The sequence below is a fragment of the Mesoplodon densirostris genome, chromosome 6 (assembly GCF_025265405.1).
Source record: "Mesoplodon densirostris isolate mMesDen1 chromosome 6, mMesDen1 primary haplotype, whole genome shotgun sequence".
Lineage (NCBI taxonomy): Eukaryota > Metazoa > Chordata > Mammalia > Artiodactyla > Ziphiidae > Mesoplodon > Mesoplodon densirostris.
The window spans coordinates 64,555,345-64,568,477 of NC_082666.1; the positions used below are offsets into that span (position 1 = coordinate 64,555,345).

The 13,133-nt window shown below is 39.8% G+C and overlaps 1 protein-coding gene across 1 annotated transcript in view; it reads right to left on the minus strand.

Moving 5' to 3' along the window:
• Positions 1-355: 355 nt before the first annotated feature.
• The window catches only part of LURAP1L (leucine rich adaptor protein 1 like), a 48,294-nt gene continuing 35,516 nt past the window's right edge, over positions 356-13,133 (minus strand). The window contains exon 2 of the mRNA XM_060101161.1: positions 356-1,097. Coding sequence (XP_059957144.1) covers positions 723-1,097 — 375 coding nt within the window. The 3' untranslated portion in view covers positions 356-722. The remainder of the gene's footprint in view (positions 1,098-13,133) is intronic.

A 13,133-nucleotide genomic window follows, 5' to 3' on the forward strand; every position in this document is an offset into this window, starting at 1 on the left:
CTCTAATCACCTCCATACCTAATCTCAATTATTCTTTGAAATTTGGGAGAATCATATATATAATTACACAACTTAGTCTACAGCTTGAGTTAGAATCACTGACGACAAAATGCTGATCTATGAACAGCAAATTTAACTGAACAGATTGCTTAGAGTTGGGGCTTCCAAATGATTGCCATGAGAATTGTGTGACTACTGTATTGTTGACTTCATGCTAGGGCATTGTGGCCTAGAAATAATGCCTAGCTTTGTCCCAAGCATTTTGTTCAACCTAACATACAAACAGTAATAAACCTCAGTGTCTTCTGGAAAATGAATCTTTGAAACATTTAAGAATACAAGCAACAAAATTAGCTACTATCAGACTTTGGTTTATTGTAAAATTTAGCAAAGTTTATCTTGTAATCCCTGACCCCTTGCCCTGAAAACAGAAGCAAAAACATAATTATTGCTTATTCTTTTCCCCCTACCTTATTTGTGCCACTGTGAAAGAAGGGAGAAAAATCACTGTAATAAATAAAAATAGAGACGTAAGAGAGACAAAGATAAATCAATCCAGGTGAGAAATACTAGGAGCAACAGAAATACCATCAAGCCGTCCAAAATAAGCTTCTTTTTAAAAGGTTGTCATATTAAAAAAAATCACACCAAAAATATAGCAGCGGAGAAGAAGGATAAACACAAGTTAATTGCACACCAATCCCATGCAAAAAACTGGGTCGTTAGCCAAAGCAGTAGTATTCAGCATCCAATTTGGGACGCTTATGCAGTGCGTGTGAGTCCCCGATGACTGAGTTGTCACTGAACTGGTCCAAGTCTGACGGGGTCTGATGGCCTGGGACATCATCTGCCAAAGTGTCCAGGTAGCTCCCCACGGAGATGCCATCCAGCCCGTCGCTGCCATCGTGGAGGCTGTTGTAGCTGCCATATAAGGAGGTGCTCTGACTCTCCAGTAAGCTGCACAGGCTGCCACTGAGACTGCTGCCTCGGCTGGTGATGGTGGCTTTCTCTTCAATCATCCACTTGATGGACTCAATGCTCTCATTGATCAGGAGCAACTGGCGCATGAGCCTGCCGTCTGTGGCTCTGAGGTTAACCTGCGGAGGACAGGGAGAAAGGAGAGACCTGCCCGTTATTCTGTGTTTTTTTTTTTTTTTGCGGTACGCGGGCCTCTCACTGTTGTGGCCTCTCCCGTTGCGGAGCACAGGCTCCGGACGTGCAGGCTCAGCAGCCATGGCTCACGGGCCCAGCTGCTCCGTGGCATGTGGGATCCTCCCAGACCGGGGCACGAACCCGTGTCCCCTGCATCGCAGGCGGACTCTCAACCACTGCGCCACCAGGGAAACCCTATTCTGTGTTCTTGAAAGACCCAAAAGGCATTTAAATTCTGTCTTCTTCAGTCCATGATTTTAAATTCATAGAATAAAATACAAATTCACTTGAGTGCAGGATCTTTTTGAAAACTGCTGACAAATGGTAGAAGTCTTGATCAAAGAACTCACTTCCTGTCAGCCCCCTCAGGCTCCAAAAGCACGATAAAACTCTACCTGCATCCCTGACCCTAACCGAGCTGCCTGGAAATAACCTATTGAATGTCAGATTCTGTCAAGAAACTTATTCTCTCTTTGGCCAGGTTAATAGTTTATCCATGTTAATTGAGAATATGTGTGTGGATATTGAGAGGTGGGGAGAAGAGGCATGTATAAATTAAGGAATCATCATCGTCATTGCAGCAGCTCCTATTTTTTGAGTGATGATGTGGCAAGCACCATTACAAAACCTCAACACTCATTACATTATAACAGTAACCCTGTGCCATAGGTATTATTATTTTTATCCCCATTTTATAGATGAAGAAACTGAAATCTACAAAAAAAAGTTCAGAGTACAGAAAAGGTCTGCACTTTTTATGACTGTATTGACAAATATATAATGCTGAATAATGCTTTTATTTTTAAGAAGAACCAAAGTGTTTTAATATTCCCTGAATCCAAAAGTGTGCTGATATACAAGGCCAATCCACTCTACACAATGAATGTACAGATGTTTTCTGTAGATCTGATTATTTCCTTCAAATTTGTCTAGGGCAGTCCCAATCAAAATTGGATATGAGACTCTGGGAAGGTTCTAGAACTCCCCAAAGTGCTTTCTAGGTGTATAGTCTTTTTGATGGTTTTAAGTTACTTCAGAGAAATCTGTCTTCTCAGCCACAAAGCAGAATTTCTTTGTAGGCCCTACAGTTCAATGGGAATATATGTTAACATCAAGGGTGTGGTTGTTCTGGGGAAGGTGGGGAAAGGGAGGCTGCAAGAAGTCTCATGATAGCCCTTGCTCTTATTGGAACTGAAGAAATAAGGCTCCTACAAAAACGCCAGGGCCTGGACAGGGAGGCAGAGACAAATTTGGCCACCAGAGGTCCTAGGCACACTCATTATGGTTTGATAGGGATTCCAGTTTCTTCTGTTGGGGTCTTTAACCCAAGAGGCTGGAGTTTGCTAATTCTCTCTTTAAGACCCAGGACTAATTCAGATTTGTGGGTTTCTAGAATTCTCAAAGGCACTCAGTCGTGAGTGACTCAAGCCATAAGGGAGAAAGAAGCCTATTGTCTTCAAATGTGTGCATTCATATTGTAAAAATATTTCCTGGGTAGGAGTTAATCTATAACTGAAGGGGAACTTTGGATTGAGTGAATATGATAAACAGATATTGGGACAGATGGAATTTCTACAGTGACTTCAAAGATGTAAGATTATAGGTTGAAATGTGTGTGTGTGCATGTATATGCACACACATATGTATGTATGTATAAATCTAAAAAGCATGAAGTACAGTTTAAAAACCCTTAGTTTTGCTAGGGTATTAAATAAAGTACCTTGGGTGACTACCTTATCTTCTCTGAGAAATGCACCAAAAATGCATAGGGGGGTCAGGAATGAAAATCATTTCTCTCTGAGGTATTCGTGAGCAGAACTTAGTAAGTCTTGAGATGCTTTTCTATTTGTGGTGTTGTCGCAGTGACCTTGCAGTCATGTTGTGTGGGGGAAAGATATTTTTTTGGCCATCTTCATATTCAAATACTCCCCATACTCCATGAGTCATCAAGATACTGTTCAAATTACAAGCAATACAACAAATATTTACAAATCATCCACAATTTGCTTACATCCACTAAGGAGCCTAGAAAATAAATAGGAACCAAAGTCTTACAAAATTCTTCAGTTAGGCATCTGTAGCTGATAAAACTTGCTGTGCCCATTGTAGGCATGGTGCAATATAGGTGTGACCATTTCCCGACAGCTCCGCAAATGAACCACAGCTGCATTTATTCACATCCCCACCCTGTACTGTGAAAATGTTCCCGCGCGTGCCCAGCTCTGGGCGTGGTCCCTGTTACTGTCCTCACTTGAAATACTTGACTCTCTTGCTCTCCAGATCCTCCTCATTCTTGAAGTCCTACTTCTCCCATCATGCACCACTTGCTGATTCTAGCCTCTTCTGTTGGCCCGCTTAACCTCTCCCTCCTTTTAGTTTGTATCTAACAGTATACCTTAATTTTGTACGCTTATGTTGCTACCTATTATTGTGTCTTCCCACTGGTTCTTCAGGTAAGCTTTCAGTTCCTTAAAGAAGCCGTGTCTTACATTTCGTACATCTCTTAAGGTCTGTCTTAAGTATGGATTGCTTTTTTTTTTTTTTTGAAATAATCCTAATTTTAGGATCTGAGAAAGTTCAGCTCTTGAGAGAACAATAATACACATTCCCGGCAACTATGTCAACTGGGGGTTAAAACATACTTAGGATAGTTTTTTTCCAGCAGTTTTTGTCTGAGCTACACAGCGGCTGCATCACATAAAAATTGTTCAGTTTTGTTGAGCAATATGAATGAGAGGGGAGTAGACGCTGAAGTAACAAAAGCTTCCTTTGACCATGGATGATTTATTGAAATTAAAAAAAAATTCTTTTCTTCTGAAAGCAAACATTCACAGGCCATTGAACCACTGTTAGAGGAAAAATGACGGAAGCAAGTCACTTAGAATGTGTTGATCTGGCTGATAATGATTACAGACTTAACTGTGTCTAACCCTGTGTCCTCCTGGGGAGAGAGTAAACAGCTTCCCACCGTGGGAGCCCACGGCTTCCTGCCCATTACCTGGCGCTCCAGGCCACTTCACACTGCTTTCTCTTGGAACTAAGGTGCGATTATGCTACTGCTGATGAACCTTCAAAGTAGGAACAATTCACCACAGGACTAAATCACAGCGTGGCTTCTGTCTCCAGTAGCTGCCCTGCCTTTCCTCACTGTTGCTATGTCAGTCCTTAGGAAGTCTGGCCATCCATTAAAAAGACAGTAGACTTGCCCCTTGGGCAGAAATATGTGTGGTTTTCTCACTTGAGGTCATATAAGATCCCAGGGCTTTACTCTGAGGATATGGGGAGTTGGGAGGCCCTCCTCATTGTCTGAGGTTAAGTGACCCCTCCTTGGAGAGCCGCTTCCTGATCAATCATGGTATCCGATCCCCATGCTTAGTTGTACACAACATTTCTATGTTTTTATGTTCCCTCATAATACTTAGGACTCGTGGAAATCATCCTGCTGATTATTGTTTACTTATTATTTTCTGTGTCCCACATGAGCTTGTAAGCATCCCAGTGAAGGGGACTTGGTCTGTCCTGTTCACCACTCTGTGCCCAAGACCTTACAAGAGTGCTTGGCACGTAGTAGGTATACAATTAGTATTTGTCCAAGGGCTGAATGATTGCTTCGGGCTGAACCATCTGTCAGGAACGCCCCTCCCTTGGGTTTTGCTGTGATATGATACTTGAAGGGAAAGAATAAGGTAACTTCAGGAAAGAGCTTTGCAGTATTGAAGCAAATCCAGCCTGAAATCCCATTCCCATTCATTCACAGAATTCAAACACTGAATAACTGGAGCAAGGTTATTCCTAGCTTAAATGTACAGATCACAAGATAGTATCTCTGAAAGGAAGTGGACTTCATGGGGTGAATCACACTCCAAACATTACTCTGTTTGTTCCGAGGTAATAACTGATACTAGCACAGCACAGTTGTTCTGTGAATGCTTGGTGAAAAAAGTTAAAGGGAACAAACAAATAGGACATTACCAAAAAAAAATTGTTTTGTAAGGTTTTCATTCATTGATCCAAAGAGAGGTCAGTGTCCTTTCCTCTTTTCCTCTTCACTTGTCCACTCTGGCCATTACAGTTATTGCAATGCAATCCATCTTTGTACTTCATAAGTCTCTCATGCTTTAGGATTGTAGCCTAACAGGTCTCTCAACTCTAGACTGAATGAAGCCTGAAATTTCATGTCATTTTTGAACAAGCAGTGAACCGGGTCTAGGGTAGAAATTGAAATGGGGGGTCTTGAAAGAGCAAATATTCTTTTTTTCTTTTTAATTGGAGTAAAATCACTTTACAACGTTGTGTTAGTCTCTGCTGTACAGTGAAATGAATCAGCTATATGTACACCTATATCCCCGTCCTCTTGGACCTCCCTCCCACCCCCCACCCCATCCCACCTATCTAGGTCATCACAGAGCACCGAGCTGAGCTCCCTGTGCTATACAGCAGGCTCCCACTGCTATCTATTTTACACATGGTAGTGTACTTATGTCAAACCTAATCTCCCAATTCGTCCCACCCTCCCCTTACCCCTCTGTGTCCACATGTCCGTTCTCTACATCTTCATCTCTATTCCTGCCCTACAAATAGGTTCATCTGTACCATTTTTCTAGATTCCACATATATGTGTTAGTATACGATACTTGTTTTTCTCTTTCTGGCTTACTTCCCTGTGTATGACAAACTCGAGGTCCATCCACATCTCTACAAATGACCCAGCCTCATTCCTTTTTATGGCTGAGTAATATTCCATTGTATATATGTACCACATCTTCTTTATCCATTCATCTATCATTGGACATTTAGGTTGTTTCCATGTCCTGGCTGTTGTAAATAGTGCTGCAATGAACATTGGGGTACATGTGTCCTTTTGAGTTATGGTTTTCTCAGGGTATATGCCCAGTACTTTGGGATTGCTGGGTCATATGGTAGTTCTATTTGTAGTTTTTTAAGGAACCTCCATACTGTTCTCCAGAGTGGCTGTACCAATTTACATTCCCACCAACAGTGCAAGTGGGTTCCCTTTTCTCCACACCCTCTCCAGCATTTATTGTTTGTAGATTTTTTGATGATGGCAATTCTGACTGGTGTGAGGTGATATCTCATTGTAGTTTTGATTTGCATTTCTCTAATGATTAGTGATGTTGAGCATCTTTTCATGTGCCTCTTGGCCATCTGTATGTCTTCTTTGGTGAAATGTCTATTTAGGTCTTCTGCCCAATTTTTAATTGGGTTGTTTGTTTTTTTGATATTGAGCTCCATGAGCTGTTTGTATATTTTGGAGATTAATCCTTTGCTGCTTTGTTTGCAAATATTTTCTCCCATTCTGAGGGTTGTCTTTTTGTCTTGTTTATGGTTTCCTTTGCTGTGCAAAAGCTTTTAAGTTTCATTAGGAACCATTTGTTTATTTTTGTTTTTATTTTCATTACTCTAGGAGGTGGGTCAGAAAAGATCTTGCAAATATTCTTAATAATAAACTTTTCCAGATCTATGTTTTTGTCCAGACTATCATTTTAATACTGCAAGAATACAAAGGTTATGAATTGGGTCAATAGAATCCAAGAAAGAGAGAAGGTGGTCACATTTTCATTTAATTAGGGAGTTACCAACTAAGTTGACTTCTTTGGTGATGGTGTGAGGAACACAGGACAGGGCTCTGGCCTGCCACTGCCACCATCTACCTGTTGACCTTTGGGCAAGGTGGCTTGGCATGTACAACTTCCATATACATGAAGAAGAATCCTGGGGGTTTATTCTGAGCTCCAGTGAACCACAGGATCCAGTGAATGTAGGAAAGCAGTCTGTGAACAAAGACTAATTTCTGCCCAATAATGAAGATTTAATTCAACTGAGGAATCCACCTAGCACTTTTGTCTGCTTTTTATATTGAGGTTTCATTGAAAATGTTATTTGCTAAGAAGATTCTGTAGATCAGATTGTCTCAGGATTACTCTTCATTCTAACATAGTCTCTGATTGTTTGTCATTCCTTTGGCCATTTGATTACAAAATTGTTTCCATGACTAGAGAACCATGCAAGCTCTACAGGAGACAGACCAATCAATTTGCTGCTCCATCTCCGGCAAATTACTTAGCTAGTAAAAAACTCATGGCTAAAGTTTGAGCTCTCTGTGAATTTTAATCACCTTATCAGAAATTGTGTGGTAATAGTAATTTTAGCTTCTGCCATTTGAGTTTCACTAAAAATCGTATTTGTGTCTGCTCCAAGATAAACATACATATCATCTTTAATAGGTCTATATATTAACTGAAATGTGCACATGAGTTGCTGGATGTATCTGCCAAATAGGAACATTGCTCACTCCACCTTGTCATCATGCAGGCTTGCACAGCGCCGTGTGTTCATCTTTCTCACAAAGCTCTCCTGCACCATTTTTATCCTTTTATTTATGGGAATTGACTAATCAGATGAAAGCAAGCCATCTCCCAGTTATAAATCCCTACTATAAAATCCACAGTATCCGTGACCCAAATCCCAAATGTCCAGAAAGCTGTTATATGAATTAGAAGAAAGACTACTTTGCAAGCAAGTTCATAATCATGCACATGAAGAAAGGAAAATAAATAAGATTTACCTTTTAATGTGATGCTCTAATCCTAGTGTGTAAGTAGGAGAAACCAATCAGCATTTTTTCAAATTTGTAGTTAATGGGAGGCCTCTTTTCTAGCCATATTTATTTCTAAATATACAAAAAAAAAAATCAGAAGCATCTATGTGGGGCTTCCCTGGTGGTGCGGTGGTTGGGGGTCCACCTGCCGATGCAGGGGATGCGGGTTCGTGCCCCGGTCCGGGAGGATCCCACATGCCGCGGAGCGGCTGGGCCCATGAGCCACGGCCGCTGAGCCTGCGCGTCAGGAGCCTGTGCTCTGCAACGGGAGAGGCCACAGCGGTAAGAGGCCCGCGTACCGCAAAAAAAAAAAAAAAAAAAAGCATCTATGTGTACTCATTTAAAGAGCTGTTGTAAGGGTGCTTAGAATATTGTTTTTCCAGTAGTTTATCCCAGTAGATTATCTGGATGTTCCCTTTGTATAACCTCCTCGTGTCTAAATTTGCTCCCTCTTCAAATTTGCCAAATCCTCATCGTCAGTTTGATGAATACAGAAGATTTTCTGCCTACTCATCCTTAAAATTTCCAGCAGTTTTATTAATAGCTGTAATTCTAAAGCACTCCTCTAACTGTTCTCTCAGAGGACCCATAAGGATATCACTGTCTCTTTACAGTCTGAGAAGACACTCTACAATATTTGCACCCACTATTTTTGGTTTAGAATGCTTTAGGAGAAGAGCCTGTAGCATTTACAAGTCAGTGTTATTCTGCCAAAGCTTTCCTCTGCTTTCTTAGCCAGTTCAAAATTTACAACAGAATTCGTTTTGAATTGGGCAACAAAGGATTCCATTTTTATATCAGTCAGCTTTGTCTTCCTCCATTTGAGTTGTTTTTATGTGGAATTGAACATTAACTAAAACAGTTCACTTTTTTCTTAAAGCCTCACAGAAGAGTAATTTCCCCAAAGACTAAACTACTACATAAAAACACTATCATCAGCACAGCTGACCGATTGATGTTGTTTTGATAAATTAGAAAGCTGCATCTGGTTTATTTGAAAGGGGCACATGTGACTCCCCTGAATCTTACACATAAATTCCTGCCACCAGGCCTGCTCATGAGATCTGTATAGTGTCTGCTGGTGAGTCCTCTGATTACCAAAGTAAGACAGAGAGCTTTTCAGCCTTATTCGGTCAGGTTTTAGGTCCAGTTGATACTTAGATGCCTATGACGTCAATTCCTTTTCCATATCCTAGTACAGTGAAAATTGTTTTCCTGAGAGCTTTTAATATGTATATGCAAAGTGTAGTTTTGGCTAATGTAAGAGACTGTAAATCACCTGAGCTGAAATTCATTTGGAATGATGTCACTAAAACATGGACTCCCCACATTTGTAGCAGAACACAGATCAGCCAAGAAGTGTTTCCACTAACTTATAATAAATGTTCTCTCTGCATGTGCATTTTTAAAATTTAGAACTTAAAATGATATTTTTACATGGAAGACTAGGATATGGTAATGTACCCCTCTGTGATTTGCAGTGGCCATGTTTCCCTTGGGAGGGAAGGAGGCAGGGTAGTGTGCTGGTAGATGTTGAATAATTGGCTCCCTGGCAAAACTATGCACACAACGTACACATACACAAACATGCATACATGCATGTAGTAGAAACTGTTCTGATACAAAAGATGTGTAGCACACTCTTCACAAATAACACTAAAATATACAGTACCTTTTATTATAAATTCCATATACTGTAACTAATTGATTCTCAGAGACTGCTTTTGTTCATTTTTGTTGAATTCTTGTATGTACAGCAACTTGTGGTTTCAGTTTCAACCATAACTTAACAAATAGAATTGATCCTAATCCACTTACTCTTTTCTAAATAATTTTTCATCCTTAAATCTGATACGTGATCTGTTGTTAAAGTGTTTTTCACCCTAGTACAAATTATTTTCATTAAATTGAAGCCTGTTTCAGCCTTAGCACGAGTTACGTCTGAACTTTACTGGTTTGTCAGTTATGGGAGCAATTTTGCTGAACTGGATAATAGTTTTTGACTGTGTGAAGAGTATTTACCAATTTTTTTTGTGCTATTGATAATGTAATAGCTAAGGACATGACACACTTTTAAGCTGAATCTGTAGTATTAACATTCCCCTGTCTTGAGGACAATCAACAAAATTAAGTCAAGTTCTGATTTATAGCATTTTCCAATTTCTGTGCTGTAAATACTCCTACCATGGCCAGTTTCAAGCCACCAATGTGATGTCACTAAACAGGGTTGGTAAGAGATGCTCAGTAGTACAGCATTACCTAGTGTGAAAACCCTGTAGATACAACAAATATTTTAAATAACCTAAAAAAAAAATTAATCGTAAAATGTAGAAAATAATCACAAAGTGATGATTTTGAGTATTTGTTACCTTTGTTTTTTCATATAAATTATTAATTTGTAGGTTTATATACATACTTTAAGTTTTAGTTGTGACTGTGGTTAAAAACTAGTATGTAAAACTCCTAAAAATTTAACAAACATCTCCCACACCCAAGTAGGAGTCGGCTCCAGTTCACCACTGAAGGTATAGAATAGAGGCTTTCCCTAATCTACTACGTTTATAATAAGTAGATTAGAGATTTTCATTTTTCCCCTTAGGCCATTTTTTAATAGAGGATTAAAAGCTCAGTAGAATTTTATCTTTTCCCCTAAGAAGAATTTGAGGGAGATATAAAATATTTATACCAAAGTTATTAGTGTTTTTTTAATAGAAAGGTTTCAAATATTGAATGTAGATTATTCTTTAAGCATCATTGAGATATAAAATGTATTTGGAAAGGGAATAATCAAGATGTCTAAAACTCACTTAAGTATTTGCATTTCTGTATTATAATTTTTGATAGTTTATTTCTAAAATATGCTGTGAACTTCTCTATCTTGGTAAACAGAAGGAAGTAAACCCAAGCAGAATCAAGTAGTAAGAGGCCACCACCATAAACAGAGTATTTCTAATTCAGGATTATTCAGCAATGCACTTAGGGGCTGTTGAGGGAATAGGACATTCGTCCTTTTTCCCCATGGTCCTGAACATCCCTCCTTGTACAAATGCTCAATCTTCTCTTTCAGTAATTACTGGATATTGATGTTAGATCTGTTTGTCACAGTCCTTTTGCTCCCTTTTTCTTCCTCAGTCCCTCAACTCTTTCTAATCTGCTATCTGCAGCCCAGTAGTCCTTCAGGAGCCCTACGTTTTTTCCTATTTGTTGAGTATGAGAGAACTGAGTTGCAAGGAAAATTAATCTTTGCAATTGTTAGAAAGTAACATTAACCAGTGAGTAAAATTAAGTGAGGAAGCAGCCTCTGCAACAGAATAAAGCACGTGGCCCTTGCTCCTTAGAGCAGTGCTTCCTGACATGTGGATCACCTTGGAATCCTGTTAAAACTCAGATTCTCGGGCTTCCCCGGTGGCACAGTGGTTGAGAGTCCGCCTGCCGATGCAGGGGACATGGGTTCGTGTCCCGGTCCGGGAAGATCCCACATGCCGCAGAGCAGCTGGGCCCGTGAGCCATGGCCGCTGAGCCTGCGCGTCCGGAGCCTGTGCTCTGCAACAGGAGAGGCCACAACAGTGAGAGGCCCGCGTACCGCAGAAAAAAAAAAGAAAAAAAAGAAAAAAAATTCAGATTCTCTTCACTAGTTCTGTGATCCTGCATTTCTAACAAGTTCCCAGTGGATGCCAATATAGGTGGGCAGCCTCTAAGATATCTCCCAATAAACCCCCTCTCTCCTGGGATCTACATCCTTGTGCAGTTCCCTGCCCTTGAGTGCAGACTGGACCTATTGACTAGTTTCTCAGGAATAGAATATGGCAAAGATGATGGGATATCACTTCTGAGAAAAGATTACAAAAAGTCTGTGCTTTCTGTCTTGGGTATACTCTCCCACTTGCTCTGAGGAGAGCCATCTGCCAGGCTGTGAACTGTCCTATTGTGAGATCTCCATGGTAAGGAACTGATATCTCAGGACAACAGCTAGCAAGGTGCTAGGGCTTCCAAGCGCTACTGGCTATGTGAGTGAGCTTGGAAGCAGATGCTCCCTGAATAGGGCCTTGATGTGACAGCAGCCCCAACTGACATGCTGATTGCAGACTTGGAAGAGACCCCAATCCAGAGTCACTCAGGTCTGTGCCCAGGCTTCTGACTCATAGAAGCTGTGAGATAACACGTTTGTTGTTTACCTTGTTAAGTTTTGGAGTATTTGTTATGCAGTGGGGATAACTAATACACCAATGCTGTTGGTATATGGGCTACACTCTGAGTAGCAAGGATCCAGATATCTTTCTACTTGTGGATGATTTTGGATGATAGATGCTGCACCGCCATGTCTGTGGAATGCTACACTATTGAGACATTGTTTTATAGTTTGAAAAAGGTAAAAAATTGAGTAAGTAGTTAAATGTTTATTGATGGAGACAAGAAATGTTCAAGGGACTCAAGGTCTTCATTGAGGCGCCATTGGCATCTCCCATAGGACCACCTTTCTTCTCCCTAAGAAAAGATGGCTTATTACCCTCAAGGAGAACTGACAAGTGATATCTCTGGTATTTAGTGACACAGATGATGTTTTCAATAGATATCACTTATAAATAATACTCCCTATAATTTGATGGTCATAAAATGGAGGGTATAAGATAATAAATGTAAATAATAACATTCAGAGATAGTTAAAGAAATTAGAATACACTAAGATTAACTATACTAATATCTTTGAATTTCCAGTATTGACAAATTCACTAAATTACACTCTTGCTTTTCAAAATTCTTCATTTCATTTGAAGAACTCACTTTAATTTGGCCTCACTAGGGGAAAGGAAGGAGGAGATTAGGTTAAGGATAAAACCTTTATTTATTGAGTGCCTCCTATGAGCCAGACTTTGTATTTCATATATTAACCCATTTTCTTTAGAAAGGGCCTTCTGTAGAATGGTCCTTTGGCATAGGAAATGTAACTGAGGCACTGGCATTTTTTTAGAACCATTCATTTTTTACCGAATGTTGATAATTTGGTAATATTTGGAATATTTCACTTTATGATGAAGATTAGTTTTCTTTTCTTTTTCATATGATGCCTAAACACTGACTAAATATTTTCATTTGGGAAAATGTAGGTGGGGCTCTCCAGATGACGCAAGTTGGAACAGTGATCTCACACGCTCAAGAGCGGCCAGTGAGAAACACCTGCCGTATTCCAACATTTACTGATCATACACTGACTTTTTTTATCTAGTGATTTTGTCTCATTAAAAAAAAAAACAGCTTTAGGGATATTAATAAACATATCTGTCATTGATTAACTGCTGCTTATATGCCATGCCTTAAATATTAACTTATCTAGTACATTTAATGTCATTATCACAACAAATCT